Source organism: Ambystoma mexicanum, chromosome 3q (genome assembly GCF_040938575.1).
Source record: "Ambystoma mexicanum isolate Mex_15411 chromosome 3q, UKY_AmexF1_1, whole genome shotgun sequence".
NCBI classification, from domain to species: domain Eukaryota; kingdom Metazoa; phylum Chordata; class Amphibia; order Caudata; family Ambystomatidae; genus Ambystoma; species Ambystoma mexicanum.
The window spans coordinates 1,291,192,239-1,291,215,877 of NC_090926.1; the positions used below are offsets into that span (position 1 = coordinate 1,291,192,239).

The 23,639-nt window shown below is 48.2% G+C and overlaps 1 protein-coding gene across 7 annotated transcripts in view; it reads right to left on the reverse strand.

Annotated features, from left to right (window-relative positions):
- Nucleotides 1-980: 980 nt before the first annotated feature.
- RFX1 (regulatory factor X1) overlaps nucleotides 981-23,639 on the reverse strand; it is a 1,381,678-nt gene continuing 1,359,019 nt past the window's right edge. For all 7 annotated transcript variants that reach the window (XM_069604381.1, XM_069604382.1, XM_069604383.1 and 4 more), the window contains 2 exons: nucleotides 6,606-6,651; nucleotides 981-6,237 (listed from right to left, as the gene is read on the reverse strand). In XM_069604381.1, coding sequence (XP_069460482.1) covers nucleotides 6,071-6,237; nucleotides 6,606-6,651 — 213 coding nt within the window. In that variant the 3' untranslated portion in view covers nucleotides 981-6,070. The remainder of the gene's footprint in view (nucleotides 6,238-6,605; nucleotides 6,652-23,639) is intronic.

The following is a 23,639-nucleotide window of genomic DNA, read 5'->3' on the forward strand; positions in this document are numbered from 1 at the left end:
GACTCAGGAAGCTATGGGGGACCCTTCATGTACTGCCTCCAAGACGTGCATCAAGGAGCGAGTGGCTCCCCCTGGCCACAGAGCTACCCAGTCTTCCTTACTGCTTGTAACACAGATAAACTAGTCACAGCTATAGTGTTAGAGAGAAGAGACTGTATAACACGAGGTGACCCAGGGTTATAACAGTTCTCTGGTGTTATATACACTGACAGCATAACACACAGTTTCCCAGGGTGATCCTGATTGTGAAATAGTCCTCCAAGGTTACCAATACAGTCTAGGTAACATAGAATGGCCCGCAATTATAGGTTGTGAAACAGTGTTCCATGTAAAATATGGTAAATGCATAACCCATAGAGACCCAGGGTTATAAAGATTGTGAAACAGTGATCCAGTGTAAAAATATACATACTGTGTAACACAGGGTGTCCCAGGGTTATAATGATTGTGAAGCAGTGATCCAGTGTACAAATACACATACTGTGTAACACAGGGTGTCCCAGGGTTATACTGGTTGTGAAGCAGTGATCCAGTGTACAAATATACATACTGTGTAACACAGGGTGTCCCAGGGTTATACTGGTTGTGAAAGAGGGGTCTCGTGTCATATACACTGACAATATAACAGAGTTTCCCAGGTTTATACTGATTGTGTAATAGTGCTCCAGGGTTAACCATAGTCTAGCTAAGAGAGTGCTTCAGTGGTAGACATGATGACTACATAACACACAGTCAGTTTCCAAGGATTATACTGATTCAGAAACACTGCTGCAGTGTTACATACACTGACTGACTGTGTAGCATAGAGTGCCCCAGTTTTACAGGTTCTGACTGTGTAACAGTAAAGGTGCCCCAGGGTTAGCAATACTGAGCGGTCACACTAGAGGGTAATGGCAAGAGAGCTCAAGTGACAGGCTTAGGTAACAGAACTGTCCCTGGTCAGACATGGATATAGTGAAGAAAGTCCAACCAAGACACCAGAGAGTCCAGTGGAATTTATTGATTTTGAGAAAGACTACAAAAGGTAGAAAACATCGCTGGGCACTCAGACACATGTGAACGTCTGCAGCACAGGCAATGCCTGAGGAGGCACAGACCAGGATAAAGACAATTGCCTTCCATTGCACAGCACAGCAGCACACACAACTTTATATAATTTATATAAAATACAATATTTATATTTGCAATAAAACATCTATATATCACAGGATCAAATGCACTGAAAAGATTACATAAATAAGGCCATGATGGTTGAATCCCCCAAATACAAGTCATCTCTTTCCCCAAATCTGATAAGAGTCACCACTTGCCATACAGACTGGAAAATATCTAGAAAGTCACATGGTTCAGAGAACGTGTGGGACATGTGTGTGCTTACCTGTCACTCAGGCAAGCTGGTGATAAACTACGATCATGAGGACTGGCATGGGAGTGGGAGAGGGAAAAATCCAAGCAAAGGAGTGAGGGTTGGAGAGTATGCAAGGCAGTTTGTGTGTAATGCTGAAGGTATAAAAGGAAAGGACTGGCAAATGATGGGGGGATGAGCGAGCTCAGAACCTCAGCTATGACAAAGAGTATGAGGGTAGGAAATGGCTAATGCTATCGGCTATGAGAGCAAACGCTAGATAACGTTGACGTGTTGAAAGGCCAGGTATGGGCAATTAAACCCTGTTGAAGGGTGAGGATAGCATTTGAATGATGCTGAGGGTTGTGGTGGAACATGATGTATTCTTGGGTAATGTTAAGGTGGCATATAAGAGGAAGAGGCTTTGGCACTGCAAATATTGTGGTGTTACGAGATGGCAGATCTGGGTAATATTAAGGAATGTCGGCAATCCGTTGAATTGTGGGGTTATGAGACTACACATGTATGTCATACCAAGGATAGTGTGGTAGGAGAGGGATGGGCCCAAGGACTGCAGAAGACTGCGGAGGAAAGGACAGGGCAAAATAATATTCAGGATAGTGTGGTAGGAGAGGGATGGGCCCAAGGGCTGCAGAAGACTGCGGAGGAAAGGACAGGGCAAGATAATATTCAGGATAGTGTGGTAGGAGAGGGATGGGCCCAAGGGCTGCAGAAGACTGTGGAGGAAAGGACAGGGCAAGATAATATTCAGGATAGTGTGGTAGGAGAGGGATGGGCCCAAGGGCTGCAGAAGACTGCGGAGGAAAGGACAGGGCAAAATAATATTCAGGATAGTGTGGTAGGAGAGGGATGGGCCCAAGGGCTGCAGAAGACTGCGGAGGAAAGGACAGGGCAAAATAATATTCAGGATAGTGTGGTAGGAGAGGGATGGGCCCAAGGGCTGCAGAAGACTGCGGAGGAAAGGACAGGGCAAGATAATATTCAGGATAGTGTGGTAGGAGAGGGATGGGCCCAAGGGCTGCAGAAGACTGCGGAGGAAAGGACAGGGCAAGATAATATTCAGGATAGTGTGGTAGGAGAGGGATGGGCCCAAGGGCTGCAGAAGACTGCGGAGGAAAGGACAGGGCAAGATAATATTCAGGATAGTGTGGTAGGAGAGGGATGGGCCCAAGGGCTGCAGAAGACTGCGGAGGAAAGGACAGGGCAAAATAATATTCAGGATAGTGTGGTAGGAGAGGGATGGGCCCAAGGGCTGCAGAAGACTGCGGAGGAAAGGACAGGGCAAAATAATATTCAGGATAGTGTGGTAGGAGAGGGATGGGCCCAAGGGCTGCAGAATACTGCGGAGGAAAGGACAGGGCAAGATAATATTCAGGATAGTGTGGTAGGAGAGGGATGGGCCCAAGGGCTGCAGAAGACTGCGGAGGAAAGGACAGGGCAAGATAATATTCAGGATAGTGTGGTAGGAGAGGGATGGGCCCAAGGGCTGCAGAAGACTGCGGAGGAAAGGACAGGGCAAAATAATATTCAGGATAGTGTGGTAGGAGAGGGATGGGCCCAAGGGCTGCAGAAGACTGCGGAGGAAAGGACAGGGCAAAATAATATTCAGGATAGTGTGGTAGGAGAGGGATGGGCCCAAGGGCTGCAGAAGACTGCGGAGGAAAGGACAGGGCAAGATAATATTCAGGATAGTGTGGTAGGAGAGGGATGGGCCCAAGGGCTGCAGAAGACTGCGGAGGAAAGGACAGGGCAAGATAATATTCAGGATAGTGTGGTAGGAGAGGGATGGGCCCAAGGGCTGCAGAAGACTGTGGAGGAAAGGACAGGGCAAGATAATATTCAGGATAGTGTGGCAGGAGAGGGATGGGCCCAAGGGCTGCAGAAGACTGTGGAGGAAAGGACAGGGCAAGATAATATTCAGGATAGTGTGGCAGGAGAGGGATGGGCCCAAGGGCTGCAAAAGACTGTGGAGGAAAGGACAGGGCAAGGTAATATTCAGGATAGTGTGGTAGGAGAGGGATGGGCTCAAGGGCTGCAGAAGACTGTGGGGGAAAGGACAGGGCAAGATAATATTCAGGATAGTGTGGTAGGAGAGGGATGGGCCCAAGGGCTGCAGAAGACTGTGGAGGAAAGGACAGGGCAAGATAATATTCAGGATAGTGTGGTAGGAGAGGGATGGACCCAAGGGCTGCAGAGGACTGTGGAGGAAAGGACAGGGCAAGATAATATTCAGGATAGTGTGGTAGGAGAGGGATGGGCTTGGGCTGTGTAGGGGATTATTAGAAGATACCAGGTCATGTGGAAATCTCTGATTCCAGTGGGCAATCATGTTGCCGCTGTGTGGATGATTGTTAACGACCTTGGATATTGGATATTCATTGGGGGGAAAGGCTGAGTTAAGGCAATAACCCCAAGAAAGGCCATAGAAATAGACTGCATGGGTTGAAGTCAACTGCCCGGAGAGAAGGAGAACAATAGAGGGCCACTGCATGGGTTAAGGAATCCCTATGCCAGTGGTATACAGGCGAAAGGAGACCAGGGTGGCAATGCATGAACAAGAGGACACCAGGGTGTCACCTGTATTGCCAGAACACAGAGGTAGCATTATTGATCTGCAAACACCAGGTTGGTAATGGGTGGGCAAGAGAGAACTAGAGAGGTCTGAGAATACCAGGCTAGAACTGGAAGGGCAGGAGAAACCCAGAATGAAACTAGGCAGGCAGACCAGCGAGCTAGCACTAGGTAGACAGGAGAACCTCAAGCTGGTACTGTTTGGATAGGGCTAGAGAAAAGCAAACTGACAAGGACGGGGAAGAGTGGAGGCCCCCGATGTGGTACCATCCACTAGGAGCCAACGCAGATGAGCTGTGCAGCAACAGGGGCAGCTTTGACTACCATACCGCTACTTCTGTGCTAAGAGCAAAGCAGCAGTGTTAGACGGGGACACCTGGAGGATGCAGCACACTCCTGTGACAGCACCACAACTGCACAAATACCCAGAGGGCACAGCACACTCCTATGGTGGTACAAGATGCTCTGCTAATACTCCGCGTGTAGAGCACACCAGTTTGGCTGTACTATGTTCTGCTCTAGTACCCACAGAACTACAACCTTGTCAGTCCTGCTCTGATACTGGCACAGAACAGCCCTGTAGCTCCCTTAAGTGGTTAAGCCCCGTGCACCACTGTGATGGCGGTACCACGTGCTGATCTTACACGCAAAGGGACAGCACACTTCACTGCCAGTGCTGGACACTTCTCTAATACCAACAGGGCATAGCACTCTAGAATGACTGTGGCAGGTGGTTATACTGCTGGATATAGCACACTCTACACTAAAGCCAACTCCTGCTCCAATAATCACAGAGCACATCACCCCCTTATGTAGAGCTAGCAGGCATCCTTATTATCACTGCACACAGCCATGGTAGTGCCAGCAGGTGCTCTATAACACACAGGAAAGAGCACACTGCTATGGGCACAACATACCTTCAATGGTAGTGACAGGTGCTACTAACAACTGGGTACAGCTTAACCCTCAGCAGTGCCAACTGCTTCTTGATTCCTGCTGGCCACCAGCCAATTCTACAGCATTGCGAGTTGATGATATCTGCAATGCCCAATGAAGTGGGAGCTGGTGATACTCTGATAAGCACACGGTACAAAACTCAGAGCTATTACAGTTCAACTGAGAAAGGCAGAGAACACCACAAAGGAACAGACAACCTGGTGCGGCACAGCACACAAAGCACAATGCAGTGGCGTCATTATGCATGGCACAGAATACAGCACAGGAGGCCAGAGACCGACCACATTTTACTGCACCCTTCTAGTACATGAAACACAATTATGATTTCACTGCATTCCCCTGGCCAAGCTCCAACCCAACCTCACTCCACAGTAAGCGCTGAGGGCACTGGAGAACAAGAATCTGGAACTCTTAGAGAGGAAACCCCATCTAGGTGGACCGCAACTGAGAATGAATAAAACCCTGGAAACATGTATGCACCTGGCAAGTCACCAGGAAAGAACAAGCCATGGATTATCGAGCCTGGCACACACTGAGAACTGGCGGAGGCTGAGAACAAGCTCCTGGTAGATCTGTGTCCTCATAGGCCAGCTCGCAAAGGCTGATGATGGGGAACAGTAAGCAGTAAAGACAGGATCCTGGGTGTGATGGAAGGACCACTAACAGAAACCAGCTGTGGACAAATGCAACAACTTTCACACCGAGAGTCGCAGCACACATATAACCACACACACACACACACACACACAAAATGCACGCACTTGCGCATCGCTTGCAGGTGAATTCAGAGAACATCAGCTGCAGCAGTCACTCTGCTCTACTTTGAAGAATGTGCTTAACTGCATGTGCTAAGTTGGTACTCATCCAGTGCAGACTGTGCTCAACAGTGGCCATGTGCACAAGTGCATCCAAAAATCTCTATGCATCTCCAGGGCTGGGTGGGTGCATAGGGGTGCAAGGTGTCTAATCAGAAGGAGGCACTGGTGTTGGGAAGGCTTCACCCTGCTGCGGACCATCAGGGCGGAGCCTGGCAGTTATGAGCTGCACCCCAGAGAAGGGGGGGCATCACACTCTCAGAGGGCAGTCTCATTCAGTCGCTCCACAGGAAGTATATGGCCATGGAAACAGTTCAAGTCATACAGGATTCCTTTAGCTGCTTCCAGGCCTCATCCGGTGTTAGGTGGCAGAGGGAGCTTGGACAAACACCCCCCGGCTGTCTGTCCGTGCCAGCTTGAGGGGGGGCTCCATGGACTCTGCCACTAGTGCTGCAGAGTCACTGGTGTGGAGAGAGATCTCCTGAGGCATGTCATCGTCGCTTTCCTCCTCTTCTTCCTCTTCCTCGTCTGATTGAAAGAGAGAAAGAAACCGGGGTTACCCTCCAGTTCATATGCAGAATGCATACATGCTCCTAGCCTGCCCCTTCTGAGACCCAACCTCAACATTTTACTGACCGAGATCAACACCTGCACCCCAGGACATCAGCCTTTCCAGGACCAGTCCATGCCTCTTACCAATCCAGTCCCTGCTTTATACATGACCTGTCTCTGGAAAACACATGACCTATATCTGCTATGCATATGACCCATCTCTCCCATACACACGACCTGTTGCAGCGTTCTACAAGAATTGTCCATGCCGAACCGTGGCCGTCTCGGGTTTCCACAAATCCTGTGTCTGCTGTAGAATCCTGAGAACACTGTTTGAGACTCACCTTTGTCTGGGTCCATCTGGTTCAGGGAGCTCCCAAGGTTGGCAAACTGGATATCAAAACAAAATAACCAATGGTTAGGTTTCAGCCACCTCTTGGCTGCAGAACTTAAAACAAACACAACCAGCGGTAGCTCCCACTCCATCTACCACAGAGACTGTATGCTCATTTCTAGCAGTTTCCACCAATGCCAGCAGATGGGAAACATAACATAAAGAACATGTGACAGTATTTATGCAGCTTGTATCTGTTTTACTTTACTTAACTTTAATCAATTTGTAATGCGCACCAGGCGACCCTGAGGCTTAAGGGCGCAGACAAAAAACATGTAACAAAACCGAAGCACATACTTAGGACAGGCCTGACATATACAATACAACACACAGATCAGGGGCCAATAGAAACCCAGAGACACCAAGACCACAAACAGCAGAACTAGAGGCATTATCTGAACAGTAGAGTCTTCAGCTTCTTTCTAAACATCGCAGTAGATTTCAGAGCTCTCAGGTCTCAGTTAGAGCATTTTAGGCCTTAGGAGCGGCCAGAAAGAAAGCACCTTTCATGACCTGAGTCGAATTGCAAGCTGATTAGTATTGTTGGACCTAAGGGTCCTGACACAGGATTTGTGATGCAATGCTTCGCTCAGATACAAAGGGCTAGCGCCCATCAAGTACTTGTGGGCAATTTGTAGTAAGCGGAAGTGTAACCTTGCTTCTATTGGGAGCCAGTGCAGATTGCATCTGTGATTCTATGATGTGCAGTCTTGTGCAGTCTGATTTGGCTATACTCACCAGTAGGCTGTTGCAGTAATCCATTTTAGAGGCCACAATGGTCCTACCCGCTGTCTCGCAGGAACTTTGATAGGGAGCACTTCGCATTGCACAGAGCTGGGGCCCAGAGTGGGAAGCAGCGGGCGTGCTGCTAGCCAGTGGCACCCAGCCTCTGTATAAAGAGTCAGTACGGCAAGAAAAACGTATAAGACAGGTCTGGGAGGCACCCAGCCTGGCGAGTCTTGCGCTGGGTGGAGCGCAGAAGAAGTTTTATTAAATACATCCATTTGATGTGCCCAGGAACACTTGCACGTTCTGAATGCTGACAAGGCCTAGTAGGTCCGCCCCTATCATTCATTGGCATATTTGCCTTTCTCTCTGATGTTCCCTCCGATACCCTGTGGGCGCTTTGAAACACAATTTACCTGATGTATAAGTGCCTTACAAATGCACAAGAAATAAAAAAATGTAGGGGCGTAGTTGGGCCATCAACTTAATATAATAAGCCGTAGAAGAAACTAAGCTGCTAACTTGGGCCCACATGTTCAGATTCTGATCCAGATAGATCCCAAGAGATTTCACTTTCTTTTGGGTTTCACTAAAAAGTGCTTATAATCTGTGCTCAGTCTCGCTATTTTATTCTCAGAGCCAACCACCATTAGTTCTGTGTTTCCTTTATTGAGCGCCACACCATTTCCTGCCATCCCCGTTTGAATAAGTTAATACACTTCATTTACTGTTCTTTCACCCTCAGCATGATTAGCAGTTAGTGGGATGACACATTGCCTGTCGTCGGCATAATTGTGAAAGCCAACACCATTCTCTTCCAAAAGATTGAAAAAGGGAACCATGAAAATATTAAATAATAAGGGAGATATGATATGATAAGTCATTTGTAACACACCTGTACACTAGTGTTTCTAGGTGCGACAAGACAAGGAAGGGTAGACAGAGGGAGGACAAAACAAACAATCTTATTAGCCTTGTGTCATTCAGATCGCACAAGGGGGAGGGAAGAGGAGAAGTGCTAAGGGGTAGGGGAGTGCAATGGCAAGACGCGGTATGTGCTGCCAGGGTGGAGGCTCAAGTAAGTGCAGAGAGGCAGGGGACTGTAGGGTTGCAGATACAGTCCCTAATTGGGTAGGAGGCCCGGAGGCAATGCAAACGGCTACTGTAGTGCAGGAGCCTGGTGCCCGTGAAGTTCATTGAATGGCCAGGTAACCAGTAAGCGCAGCAGACAGGAGCATCAGCAGGGGAGAGGGATAGAGAGAGAGCAGAAGTGAAAGGGAAGGTCTTGAGTTGCTTACGGAACCTTAGGTGGTCCTGCTCAAGTTTGAGAAAGGCAGGGAGGCTTTTACAGAGGGTGGCTCCAGCCGAGGACAGAGATCTACCCCCCCCCCCCACCACTCTCTGCCTGGAGAAACGTCTGACCCTCAGAGAGCTGGAGGTGGATGAGCAGAGAGCTCGAGAAGGAAGATATTTAGGAAGAGTGAAAAGAAAGTTGGATATAGTATGGTCCCCTGCCCCAGAGAGCCTTGTGGATGATGCAAATGGTCTTAAACCTGATCCTTGCAGCCACTGGGAGCCAGTGGAGAGATTTCATGGCTGGAGAGATACAATCTCTGGACTTGAGGCCAAGGACAAGTCTCGCAGTCCTGTTCAGGATTAGTTGCAAAGAGAAAAGAGTAGAGGCAGGCAGATTTAGAAAAAGGCTGTTGCAGTAGTCCAGCCTAGAGAGAACCAGGACTCTGGAGACTGTGAGCTTCTGGGGGAAAGTGAGAAAAGGAAGAATACCTCTGAGGAGGTGCAGCTGGTAGAGATGTCAGAGATGTGAGGAGAGAAGGAGAGGGTGGAGTCGAAGATGACATCAAGGTTCTTAGCCTCACAGGAAGGTGACCTAGGGTGGGTGGCCAGAGAGCAAGAGGGAAAGCAGGAGCAGGGGCTGAAGGGAGCCTGAAGGAGGGCTGAGTGTCATCCGCATAAAATTGAATGTTAGAATAGAAGGTAGAGATGATGTGGGCCAGAGGAGCCAAGTAATGGTTGAAAAGCCAGGGTGAGAGGTTAGAACCCTGGGGAACACCACATGTAGAGAGAAAGGCATGAGAGAGAAAGGCAGGAGAGAGAAGGGACCCAAGTTGGACATGGGAGGGTCAATTGAATAGAAAGGAGGTCAACCATGCTAGGGCCTGACCCGTGATGCCCTGGTTATCACGGAGACGATTGACTGGGATGGTGTGGTGGACCGTATCGAATGCAGAGGATAGATAAAGAATAATGAGGATAAAAGGAAGTTTTAAAGTCAAGATTAGAGAGCAGGTCTTCATGGGTGTTCAGGAGAGCAGTTTCCGTGCTTCTGGCTGCTCTAAAGCCAGACTGGTGGCCATGGGGACAGCCAACAGATTCAGTATGGATAGTAAGCTGGGAGATGGCCAGATTTTCCAGGCGTTTGCCCAGGAAAGGAGTGATAGAGATTGGGTGGTAGTTTGCCAAAGGGGAGGGATCGGCAGAGGGCTTCCTGAGAGGGGGGTGCACAAGGGAATACTTTAGGGGGGAAGGGAAGGTTCCAGTGGCAAAAGAGTGATTGCAGAAGTCAGACAAGGCTGGAGCCAGGGTGTCAATGTGGTCCTTGATGGTTCTGGAGGAGCATGGGAGCACCTGCATTGACAAGACTTTCATAGATCAGACTTGTCTAGAAACATCGTCGGGAGTGAACACAGGGAAGGAGGAGAAAGGAGGAGGCGAGACGGCTGGAGAGGGGCCGAGAGTGGTAGAGAAAGAGGAGAGAGCGGACAGGATGACCTGAGCTTTAGTGGTGAAGTGATAAGTCAGTGCTGTGCAAAGAGCCAGGGAGGGAACAAGAGAGGGGGAGACTGCAGCAGTCTCCTTGCAGATTTCAAAGAGTTCAGCCGAGTTGTTAGAGGCCGCAGAGATGCAGGTTTGGATGTAGGCTCATTTCTTGGACAGAACAGAGAGTATATATTGCCTTTGGAGCAGGCGGCAGGACAGTTAGTGAGAGGAAGTGCCTGATGCCCTCCACTTCCTCTCAGCCACCGTACATTTGTGTTTAAGAGTGGCGAGGTCAGAATAATACCAAGAATTGCACTTGGATGTTGGCTTCATGGAGGTTGCAGAGGACTGTGTCAAAGTTTGAGTCAGCCGCAGGTGAAGGAGGAGGAGGAGAGAAAGTAGCGGTGAAGATCTCCACTGACAAGCTTCATGGAACGGATGACCAAGCAGGTGGGTGGCAGTGCTGGGGTCAGCTTTGCCTGGAGGACAGAGAGCGACAGGTGAGAGGAGAGAAGAAATTGGTCAGTCCAAGAGAGAGTAGTGGTTAGAGGGTTGGAGAGGGGGATATCTGACGAGATAAGAACAGCCAGGGTGTGTCCGGCAGAGTGTGTCAGGCCAGAAGGAAGAACAGAGAGAGTCACACAGATTGCGAAAGAGCCAGAGGAGGGGCTAGAGGCATCCAAGTGGATGTTGAGGTCTCATAGGAGGAGAAGTTGAGAGGTAGACGCAAGGAGGGAGGATGAGAGGTAGGCCCACTCAGAGAGGAAGAGGGTGACCTGGCCAGGTGGCCTGTAGATAGTGGCCGCAGTAAGAGAGAGGCCAGGAGAGCTAACGAGGAGTAGGCCTGTGTGGGAATAACAGAAGCAGGGATCCATTCTGGGTAGATCAGGGCTACTCCACCTCCTGGACCGTTGGTTCTGGGTTCGGAGAGGATCTTGTAGCCATGAGGGAGGAGAGTGTCGAAACTCGTGACAGAGCTGGACAGTTCTTCGAGCAGTCGGAAGATGTCAGAGGAGCATTTGACAGCAGAGCGAGAGTTCAGGGTATCGCCGTGGAGCAAATTGACACATTTTAAAGAATTCCGTGGAGGGGTACAGGCATGAGGTACGCCCTGCAGAGCTGTTAAAGGTACCCGAGAGTGGGCAGAGGAGGAAGAAGGAGATGGCTGAGTAGTCAGAGAGGAAGAAGAGGGTGACCGAGGGGTGGTAGAGGAAGGAGCAGGCAGAGCAGCCAGAGAAGCAGAGGTGGGTGCCAGAGAAGTGGCGGAAGAGGAAGGTGGCGAAGGAGCCAGAGAGGTATAGGTAGGAGTATAAGGAGAAGGAGGGAAGTTGATAAGACGCAGGAAGCGTCTATTGAAGAAAGAGGAGATTGGACTGAGGGTCCTGGACCAAGACGGTGCCATTCAGATAGACATTAATGATGGTCTTGGAGAAGTGGAAGGGGGACAGGCGGACCGCCCACTGACTACCACCATTTATGGGAGAGGAGGAGAAAGGAGACAGAACAGAGACCATATGTGCGTCCACAGGCCTGGAGTGGGAACGACAAAGAAGATGTTGGTGAGGGTCTGTCTGGAGGAAGCACTGGTGTAGGTATTGTTATTTTGCAGGTATATAGCACCCGATATATCATTGGTATGATCTCACAGCGCTTGTGGGTTGAACAGCCTTGGGGACCGTATTCCAGGTCAGTCGAGAGTGGGGTAGTATAGGGTGCTTGGGTGCACTCAGTATGTGTGCAGCTAGTGTGATTTGCCTGATGGTAGCTGCATCCTAACACTAGGTGCGGTGGTAGCAAGAGAGCAGTCGAATGTGTGCGGTCAGGTGGTTGGTCGCCGAGACTGCATTCTGGCGGCATTAGGCCTGAGTAGGTCATTTATGTGTCAGCTAGGCAGAAATTCATTGAGGGGTGTAGCTGCGCTCTATTGTGTGTTGGTGTCAAGTAGAGAGTGAGCATGGTGGTAGGAGAGGTGAGTGTCTGGAGTGGATACTTTACTCTTAGGAGCCCACTATTCCTGGCAGTGGTCGTCCTCATGTTTCGCAGTAGCAGCACTCTGAGGTAGTTTCACAGGTAGGTCTGTAGTAAATTATGATTTGCTCGGTCAGAGGGTCATTATTTCTAGGCCCAGCATTGTGTGTCTTAGGAGCCCATTTTCCAGGTCTCTGGTTGTGGTTTATGGTGGGTTGCAGGGTAGGTCTCAGCGATGGAGAGACCTGGGTTGGAGACCAGTATGTCCATTTTGAGATTTTTCCTACCAGACCTAGTGAGAGGGATAGGATAGGAGATAGAGTACCATGCGAGGGTGGGGCTGGGGGCACACACTAGGTGCACAGAAAGGGGGAAGGCGCAAGAGGAGGACGGGTACAGTGAGCACAGAGAACCGAACCACAATGCTCGCAGTTAGGGAGGAGGACCTAATCGGAAGGAGTCTGTGCAAAAATATGCAATAAAACACTGGAGACAACTGGGAGGAGGGATGCAATACAGTACAGAATACACAGAACACTAGTAACCCTGGGGGACCTAAAGGAGTAAGAAAAGAAATGCACAACGCCACAAAATACAGTACAATAGTCACAAAACAACATAGACCTAGAGGTTAAAGACCCCATCAGACAAATCAAAGCAATGAAGAGCTTCATGACCCCATACCATACGAATACTAAGTATTCGGTATGGGAGCACTTAGAACTTTATGAGCAAATTATGTCATCATTTGAGATAAAAAATGATGTGAATTGCAGGACTGGAGGACAGGATCATTATAAAGGGTCCATCTATAAGGCAGCCATTTTGAAACACTTCTCCACTCATAGGTACCCACAAGAGGTCCATTAGGCTGCATATGACTTGTTCTGTGGGGAAGATCGGGTGCCTGTGGAGTTTGTATAGGAATTAAAACGTGCATTCGCGCAGACTTCAAGGGGGTGAACACGAATAGGAAGGAGTTTGTTACCACATATTTCCATGCGCTTTCCAAATATATAATTACCCAGTTAGTGCGTTATTTCCATGAGCGCAGGGCAATGGATTGGGTAATAGAGCAAGCCACCAAGATATGAGGTACAGAAATCCACTGACAATAAAAATAACCACAAAACCATCTACCACACCTGCCGCTGCAAAGCTACCCCTCCTTTGGACCTGGAGACTGGGGGGCCTAAAAATACTCCTCCTGCCAACAAGCAGAATGAAAGGCAGAGGGGACTCTCCAACCCGGCCCAATCAATCGGTAGTCAGGCAGGATTCCAGAACAATGGGCCTCATAACAAGTTTGGCGGTAGCCTTGCCGGTAAAACTGGGAGGCTGCCGCCGAACTTGCGAATTTTACTGGCGCCCGGGAATAGGCAATTACCGGGTCCTTACGCCCCGCCAGACCCGGTATTTGCCCATTCCCCAGAGCCGATAAAAAATGCTCCCCATTCCCATTGAGCCTCATAGGGCTCAATGGGAATGGGGAGGCCGGATGCACCGGCACCATTCAGAATGGTGCTGGTGCATCTGACATGCTCTGCTCGCGGTTGCCGGTACACCCGCCAGGTCCGACCTGGCAGGTGAAAAGGCACCCACAAGCATATCTCGTAGTTTGCCGGTCTAAGCTTACCGGTACCGTAGTTACCAGACCAGCAAACTTGTAATGAGGCCCAATGACTCCTAATGCTGCACCTATGTCAGCTCTCAATATAATGGTACAAAACCAATCCTGGGGTATGTGTACACTTCCGGGGATAAAGGGAGGAGGGACAACCCAGGGAAGTACTTCCCCAGGAAACTTCCCTCCAACTTCCCGCAGGAGAGTAGTGCCAATCCACCTCCCAACCTGAATTTTTTCAACAGATACCCTCAAAATAGGAATTTCCAGAACAATGTTCCTCCTCCTCCCCGGTTCCAGGACAATAGATCCCTGAACCAGGGAGAAGGGAGAATCCAGACTGAAAATGATGGGGGAAATTTCCAATACCCAAGGTACTGTGCTAGAAGGGGGGGCAGCTACCCTTTTAGGGAGCAGCAGAGGTATGAGCAGAGATCTCCCTGCAACCCCAAGAAAGTTACTCAGCTGGAACGACAGGTCCAACAATTGACCCTCCACCTAACACCGCTTCCCAGAATCCCCCAACACCCGGGTCTGATGCCCAGGGGAGGAAATGACTGAAGGAAAATCTCGACAAGCAACAGGTTCCTGAGGTGGGGGCTCTGGTTGAAGGGAGATGCTAAGCCCTTGAGAAAGCTTCCATTCTCACCAAAATAGAACCCCTGGAAACCTCTCAGCCTGATACAGACTCTTCTACCCTTGGGAAGTTAGAACCCAAAGACCAATGGTTAAGTAGAAGAGATCAGAGAAGAACTCTTTGTGGAGGAACAAAATAAAATGATCCCCCTTGAAAGAGAGGATAGCCTGGGAGGTTCAGGTAAGGACATCTTATTTTTCAGGATTGGGGGTCCTTCCAAAGAAAAATGGATCCCAAGAGACCCTGAATTTGACAGGGTTAGTATGGAGACCGACCCCGATCAAGAAACTCTTAGACCTCAAAAATGTGAGCCAGATCATACAGAAACTGCAGAGGTATCCTCCCCACAAACAGATTCCGACGACTGTCTTCATACCAAGGGGGACAGCAAATAATCTGGGGAGAAAGAGGATCCCCAACTATGCAAATTGCCCCATGTAACTCTCTTCCTGCAGATTCCCAATCTTCGACACAGAAAATCGCCCAAGATCACAATGTGACAGAATTCAATATTAAGAAAATGACCGCCGAGCTAGCAAACAACTCACACTTTCTTTGCGCTCTTGAGGAGAAAAACACGCCCCCTCTGGCACACCATAATCCAGGCGCAATGGCTGAGCTTCTGCCTCCCTGCTACAAACTCTGCACCATCAGTTTCTCAAAAATGAGCTAATCCAAAGGGTGGCATTGTCAGAGAAAGAAGCTACTTCTTTTAATCTGGTGACCAACATAGTGTGGTCACCAGATGAAAAGCTGCGGACAAGTCCAACACCATAAGCAAAACAGATTTCCCCTTACCCATAGTCGGTAGTAAGCAGCACTGTTTCCATGCCATGCCCTTGCCTGAAACCTGACTGCCATTTGTTTAAAATCACATGTTCATTACAATATGCTGCGATTTGAATGTATGCCACATGATCTCACATTTTTTAAAAGAAACAGCGTATTATCAATAGGCCCTTGCTTTTTTAGAAAAGGGGTAATCCAAGCATTCTTACGCGCTGCTGCAACATGATTTTCTGTAAAGGAAGCATTAACAAATGTACAGAGAAAACCAATTAAGCAAGCAGCACAGGCCTTCATCATCATTGCAGGGCATATGTCCCCTTTGCAACTGGGAGGCTTAAAACTGGCAATAATCACTGCCAGTTTGGAATCCGGTAAAGGTTTAAAATTAAACTGGTGGTCTTGTACATTTTGCATATGTTCTGACCCATCCAGACCACTTACTGCCGGTCTAAGGGTCTTCTTATTGACCTAGCTTTTCTTTATTATCCAATCAAGCTTTCCTAGCATAGCTTCCTGAATCCACGTGCACCAAGCCACGTCTTTAACAATAGTGTCAGATTTATTCTTGCATGGGTCTTCCAATTCCTCGAGTATCTTAAAAAAAAAGTTCTTAGGGCTCAGAATGTGCGTTTTCAATCCTGCCATCAAACATACTTTTTTGGGCTGCTATGACTGCTAGTTTACACTCCTTGGTTGCCACCTTATAGATCTCTGCATCTGCGAGGATCTCCATGCATAAAAGCACTTTATTGTATAAGCTTTGAGTTTTTCCACAGCAGCATATTTGGTTCGGAGGGGTGCTAGAGTGTTAATGCCTTCCTGCACCGACTGTGCATAAGCATTAACAATATCATCAGCAAACTCAAGCTCATTCATCTTATTGACCATAGGCAGTAGCCAGGGCTCCAAAGCTTCTGGAGTCCATTCTTTCAGATTCCTGGAAGTTGCACTAGTCGTTTTTGTAACCTTGGTCCTTATAGTCTTGTCACAGGCTACTGTGAAATGGACAAAGAAGTGGTCCGACCAGGCCAGGGCGAGACCAGCAGATTGGTCGCTTTGACATTATGTAAAGCAACCCAATCTAGGGTGTTCACCTTCATGTGTGTACGTGACTTTACCAATTGCCTAATGAACCCTCTAGAATATTAGCTAAAGGATCAATGCTGTTGCCCAGCATGACATTAAAATCTCCTAGGACAATTGCCTTAGTATTTGGTTTGAGGCTGGGTAGAAGAGTATTACATAGGTGCACTGATAATTCTGGCATAGAGACAGGAGACCTGTAAACCAGAACCATATTGAGAGTAGTTTCCACATCGGTCCTGATTTTTATCTGTATAATTTCATTCACTTCAATACCTGGTACCTTCGCCTCCCAAACATTAAGTTTGGATTTAAAAATAAAGGCGACCCCACCACCTCTACCCTCTTGTCTATCCTGGCGTAAAATGTCATAACTAGGTGGTTGTGCTAGCACATCTTGCATCTATTTTGTGCTGCACTGCATTGTATTCTTTTTAAAAAACGAATCTAGGTGGGTGATCTTTAACATCTTGCCTCCCTGTGTACGCCTGAAATAGTTTCCTGCACCCTACCTATTGCTCTGTATGTGTATTGGGCCCTCCGTAACTACTAGGCCGCCTGTGAGTTAGGGCCAGAACTGTGCATTGCAGCCCCCCCCTTTCGTCTCTTACCTTATCGCATCTATCCTCTGCCACTGAGATGGCACTCTCCATCTCCCTCATCTTCTCTAACTGCTACACTATCACCGATCCTTCCTCTCTCACAAATCTGGAAGGAAAAAGCACAATAAAGACATCCTTATCCAGATGTGTCAAATGCTCTTCCTAGGTGGAACTGTAGATGGCAATGTCATCTAAGTAGGCCACACAAAAGGCCTCCAGCCCACTGAGTGCATGATTGACCAATCTCTGGAAGGTGGCAGGGGCATTCTTCAACCCAAAAGGCATGACCCTAAACTGGTAGAGTCCCTCAGGTGTTGAGAACGCCGCCTTTTCCTTGGCATAGTCCATCAGGGCTATTTGCCAATAGCCGGAAGTGAGGTCAAAGATGCTCACAAATTTGGCAGCACCTATGGTGTCCACAAGCTCATCAGCCCTGGGCAATGGGTGCGCATCAGTTTTGGTGACGGCATTGCTCCTCGGTAGTCCACACAAAACCTCCAATCCTTGGTACCTGCGTGGGAAGTTGCCTTGGGGACAAGGACCACTGGACTGGACCAGGGACTGGTTGAGGGTTCAATAACACCCAGATCCAACATCTTGGTGACCTCAGCCTGGATGTGGTTCTTAACGGTATCTGACAAACAGTAGCACCTGCTTTTGACAGGCACACTGTCACCAGTGTCAATTTCATGCCTACACCACAGTGTAAGGCCTGGTGTCAGTGAGAACAGAGAGGCATACTGCCGGAGCAAGCCCTGCAGGGCCTCTGCTGCTCTGTCATCAGATCTGGAGAGAGATGTACTCCCTCCACTGAGTCGTCCTGAGGGTTGCTATGCAGCAAATCAGGAAGGGGCTCACTCTCATCCTCTTCTTGCTCTGAAGCTAGCAAAAGACATGAGACCTCTGCTCGCCTATGGAAAGGCTTGAGCCTGTTGACGTGGAATATTTGAGGGGCTACCCCAGAGACTCCCATGTCAACCAGATAATTGACTTTGCCCATCTTGGATATTATCCTGAAGGGTCCAGTCCAGTTGTTTGCTAAAGCTCGAGGCTTGGTAGCCGCCATCACAAGGATCTCCTGGCCTGGAGCCCAATCCACGTGCAAGGCTTTAAGGTCATGCCAGTACTTATTCAATTCCTGGCCCCGCCTTGAGATTTGCTGTCTCCTGACCCATCATCTGTGTCATCCTCCGTCTGAGGCCTAACACATAGACCCCCACTTGCTTGGCAGGACCTGGAGGGGTGGCTTCCAAACTTTCTCTGATCAAGGCAAGGGGCCCTCCTCATGGGAAGTCCAAAGAGGAACTCAAAGGGGCTGAAACCAACACCCTCTTGAGGAACCTCTCTGTAAGCGAACAGCAGGCATGGCCGGAGGAGATCCCATTTCCTCCTTAGGGGCTCTTCCAAAGCGCCTAGCATGCCCCTGAGAGTTTTATCAAATCTCTCAATCAGACCATTGGTCTGGGGATGGTAAGAGGTGGAGAACTCGTAGGTTACCCCGCACTCTTTCCACATGGCTTTCATGTAACTAGATATGATGTTGGATCCTCTGTCAGAGACAACCTCCTTAGGGAATCCAACACAAGTGAAAATGGCCAGGAGAGCCCTGGCAACCACCTTGGCAGTAACATTCCGAAGGGGTATTGCCTCAGGGTATCTGGTGGCATGATCAACCAAGACCAGGATGAACTGGGCCAAGGGCACATACAATACCCACCCTCTCACACGGTGTGCCAACCACTGGCAACGGCTACAGTGGGGCAATGACACTGCCTCCAATCTTGCCAGACAACTGACAAGTTGGGCAGGTCCTGCAGTCGGACTCCACTTCTACTCCCATCCGAGGCCAGTAGAAATGGGCAGAGAGCCTCTGCTTAGTCTTCTTGGTACCAAGATGACCAGCTAAGGGCATCTCATGCACCAATTGCAGCAGGAAGGGTCTGTAAACCTGGGGTACCACCAACCTCTTGAGGGCACCAGGTTCAAGCTTAGTGGGCTCACTAACAAGGATATCACCCTCCCAATAGATCCGGAATGTCCTAGGCACTTCTCCTTGTGCCTGGGACAGGGCCTGTTTCCTCAGACCCTCAAGAGAGTGGCACTCTCTCTGTCTCTTACAGTACTCCGCCCGGGAGAGTCCCCCTTCGGCCAGCAGGCATTGAAGGTCAGGTTGGTCCTCCGGATTGAGCACCTCGCCCGCAGGAGGGTCTTCTGCCTCTTCTCCCTCAGGAGTTGAGTTTGTTCTTCCGTTTTCTTGCCTTAGGCCTTGCCTTTGGCTCGGGCACCTGACTCACAGCCAGACCCTGTGTCACCTGTGACACTGTAACTGCAACAGCAATCCTGGGGAGTCCATCAGAGATCAACCCCAACTCTACTAGATCATTACCTAACAGAATGTTAGCCGGGACATTGTACTGAACCAGGACAGGAAGCTTTGCTGTCTTGTACCAATCATGAGTGTAACTAAGGCTACAGGCGATAATTTGGGAGGCCCACCAGCTAACCTGGTGGTTCTCAGAGGAGCACCTACATAGTCCTCTGACTTGAGCAGGGTCCTATCCACCACTGTCATGCTTGCCCCAGTGTCTCTCAAACCAGTGTAAGGCGGGCCATTCAAGAGGACACTTCTCAAAATCCTACGGTTGTTCTGTGGGATTGTCGCCAGTACTTCTGCGTACTGGTCCCAGGCACCAAGGGACACTAGAGAAATCTCTACAGGAGCATCCAATATGATCCTGTAGAGGAGGGGAGGACAGTGGCATCCACCTCAGGCATGGGGTAAGGGTAGGTCAGACTGACAGCCTGGACTCCAAGTGCCTTACCTTTACACTTGGGGTCACCCTTCTTGTGATCCAGAGCCCCACAGCCCGAACAAGTGCAAGGAATGTGGGGTACGGTACTGGAACCACTGGGAGCCTGCTTTGCAGCAGGTGGGCCACTACTCTTACTCCCACCCAAAACAGACTTATCCCCACTAGGTTTTTGGATCTTAGGACAGGAAGGTTTTGGTTTACCAGACTCTGATTGCTTTGGGGACTCCTCAGCTTTCTGAGAGGCCCCCTTTTCTTTGTCCTTGTCCTTTCCTTAGGGGACACCCGGTGGGAGACCCACTTGTCAGCCAACCTAGCCAGCTTAAAGGGATCCAAAATGTTCTGGTCAGCAACATACTGATGCAGCTCTGGTGAACAGGCTTCTGAAAAATGTTCAAAAAACAAAAAGGTGGGACAATTCAACAAAAGTTTTCACCTTGTATCCATCAATCCGCCCCATCATGTTCATGTGCGCAGCACTCACCCAGTCAACCCAAGACACATTCTCTCTTTTCTTAAAATCCCTGAACCTTTTAAGGTATTGGGTAGGTGTCTTGCCAAACTTGGCAATCAAAGCAAACTTCATGCACTCATACTGACCCCTTTCTTCCACACTCAGTTTCAGAATACAGTCATATCCAGTCTGAGGCACTCTGCTTAACAAACATTTAGCCCAATTTCTCTTATCAACATCACGAATTGCACCAGCCATTTCAGACGCTTCAATCCACCGGAGGTCATCAGAACCCTCCACATACACACCAACCAAATCTTTCATAAACTTGGTGGCTGGGGACCTGACACTCTAAGCTGGTTTAGCTGGAGTCTCCACTCTAGCTTTCTTTAGCTGGATTGTCTGACATCCAGTGTCCCTGTTCTTAAGTTCCAGGTCCTTATCCTTTAGTTCCAGATCCCTGGCTTTAAGGATCACTTGTTGTGCCAACTCCTCTTTCTTAAGTTCAACTTCTATTTCCAACTTTTTTTATTCAAAGGCTAACTTCATCCTTAATGCAGTTATCCTGTACACAACTATACCTCCATTTAACAAAGTGCAGATATTTTGTAAGTGGCACGGTTATACACTGATTCTTAAAACCATAAGCATCCCACCACTGCCACCAGTGTAAAAACTGGAGGGGGGTGTCTGTACTCCTGCTCTCTATATGGTAGAGGAGAGGCACAGAGGACCCCAGCCAAGATTCCCTATTACAGTAGCAATGGACGAGCAATCAAGGCCTAGCTTCTCAGGAGGTGATGCAGGCTGGTTCTTAAGTACAGTGTAGTCCCCAAGCACCCATAAAGGAATGTCCACACACTGTATTAGTTAAAACACAGTCTTTATATAATTGAGGTTCAACGTTATATACACAATCACAATAACTCACTTTGTGTTCAGTTAATCTACAATGGCAAATATATACTGTTCTAAGTGGTACCACAATTATTATCAGATTTAATTAAAGTGCATCAACTGTACTCTGGTCAAATGTCACACAAATCAATTAATAAAGCTAACCAACAATAGACACAGGAGGAAAAGCAGTTGGTTAGAACAATTGGCAGAATAGTACTTTAGCTACTAAGTCACAACTCACAATAACATAGGTTTGCCTGTGCCTAGCGTCCCGCCGCGGACAGCCGCAGACAGGCCCTTGAAATCACAGCCCTTCAAAGCAAACGACCAGGTTCCACCTCCGCTGGGGAAGGCGTGAGTAAATGTGGAGCACAGCCAATCACGGCTTGGATCATGAAGCACAAGCCTCCAGTGGGCAGACAAAATTAGGCTGCCATTTTGAAGTGCATGCAATTTGTAAATAAAAGATCAAGTGCAACACGTGAATATTGTGCATATTTAAAATACCAGCAATATGGGTATTTGTAGATGTGAGGGCCTTACTTTGTTGCTGCAGAAGTGTAGGTTGCCGAGATCATTACGCGCTCTGCGCGTTACGGCTGCAATGCATGGTGGGGTTCAAACGGTGAGGGGGCTCCTGCCCTTCCTGGGTAGTCGAGGGAAACGCGTTTGTGGTGGACTAGGAATGTCCACTCCTGTATGCATATTCTCTAGTCCCTGTCATTCCTCACGTGATCAGGAGGTTGAAAAAGTTCGAGAAACAGATTATCCTAATTGCCCCAGATTGGGCCAGGAGTACATGGTACCCGGACATTCTGGACATGTCCATCTGTCCTCCAATACGTCTTCCACAAAGTGAGGACCTTCTCTCGCGAGAGGAGGGTCGGGTTCTCCATCCAGAGGCCAAAACACTCAACCTTCACGCTTGGTTTTCAGAAAGTCTGGGATACAAGGATTGGGACCTCCCGGATGACGTAATGGAGATTTTTCTTTCGGCCAGTAGGCCAGCAACAAAGTCTTTGTACCGTTGCCGTTGAAAGACATTCTGCAACTGGTGCAGAGAAAATAATGTAGATCCTTTTCTATGTAAAACTCTGGATGTTTTATCCTTTCTGCTATCTTTAGCCAATTTGGGGCTCCTGATTGGTACTATTGAAGACTATTTGGCGGCGCTGTACATATTTAAGCACTCGTCAGAGGAATGTTCATACTTCAAAAGTCCACTGATGACACCATTTCTAAATGGGCTTACCAATGTGTTCACTCCATCTCTGTTCCAGGTTCCAATTTGGGACCTTAATTTGGTTCTAAAATTCCTAATGTATGCACCTTTCGAACCTTTACACTCATGTCCCTTAAGGTTGTTGTCAGGCTCAGTCTTGTCCTGTGATCCGCGGAAGCTGCTGAACCCCCGCTGGCCCCCACACAGCGTAACGCCCCCCATCTAGAAGGATTCACAGCTGGACACAGAACATCCTGGGGGTAAAGGGGAAGTGGATAAAATAATAAAATCAGATTCCTTTCTGCAATCACACGGAAATCCAGAGGATAGGGAAAGAAAGTAAACATTACATTATATTAACCTTTACTCCCTATAATGTTCCTTGTTATATTCTTTAAATATACTATGTAATGTACCTGAATCTCCTCTTCTGCTTGCCCAGAGGAGCCTTGCTGATTACTCTTCTTAAATATGTAGGGCCTTTTCCCTTTTATCTTAACTCCGTTAGCTTTTCCAAAACCCGAAACCCTTATTCGTAAATAGCTTTCTCTTTAGTCTCACTTAGGTTGCCTTATTACTGATGAATTCAATCCATGCAACTAAAGGGTTACATTCTGAATTAAATATTTAATGTTCAGTATGACATTGTAAAGATGAACTTCAAACATATTTCCTTGTTGCTGATTATTGAATCAGATTAGGCTGAGTGCTGTAAACGAAATTCACCCCTGAGCACTTGAAAGACTGCTGCTGGTAAAATGTCACAATGTTTTGACACCTTGACTCAGTCCCCACGCTTTCCGCGCTCTTCCTGTCTCTTCTTATGTGAAAATAAAAGTCACTGCACACAGAAACTAATAGCTGCACTCCAGGGAAAGTCTTAAGACAGAACAAGGGGAACTGATAAGCATCTGCTTTCACTTCCACTTTAAATTTCTCAACGTCAACTGCGAGCAGTGAAGCTACGCAGTCAAAACAGAAAGCTTTCTTTCAGAGAAACATGGAAGCTCCACTGTTCCCTATCAACAGGGAGATGAGCGCTGGTTTTCTCTCATGAGAGATTAAAAAACAACCATTCAATGTTTAAAGCTAATCACTTTACAAAAATATGTATCTGTACTAAAGAAAACTAATCTCAAATAATCCCAACAATGTTCAGGGAAGTAAAAACACTTTGGCTCTGCGCCTTAGTAAAATAAGAATAATCAGTCACTCCTCTTCTAAATATGCAGGCTTTAAACTTTAACCAATCAAATATGAATTCTTCTTTTACTTAGCTTAGATTCGTGACTACTGCTGTACTGAAGTTCAATTTCCTGTCACCACCTTAAACTGCAAATCTTGCACAATAATTGGAGCTCCTTATTTCCTGCTCCACTCAGCTGGGCTGT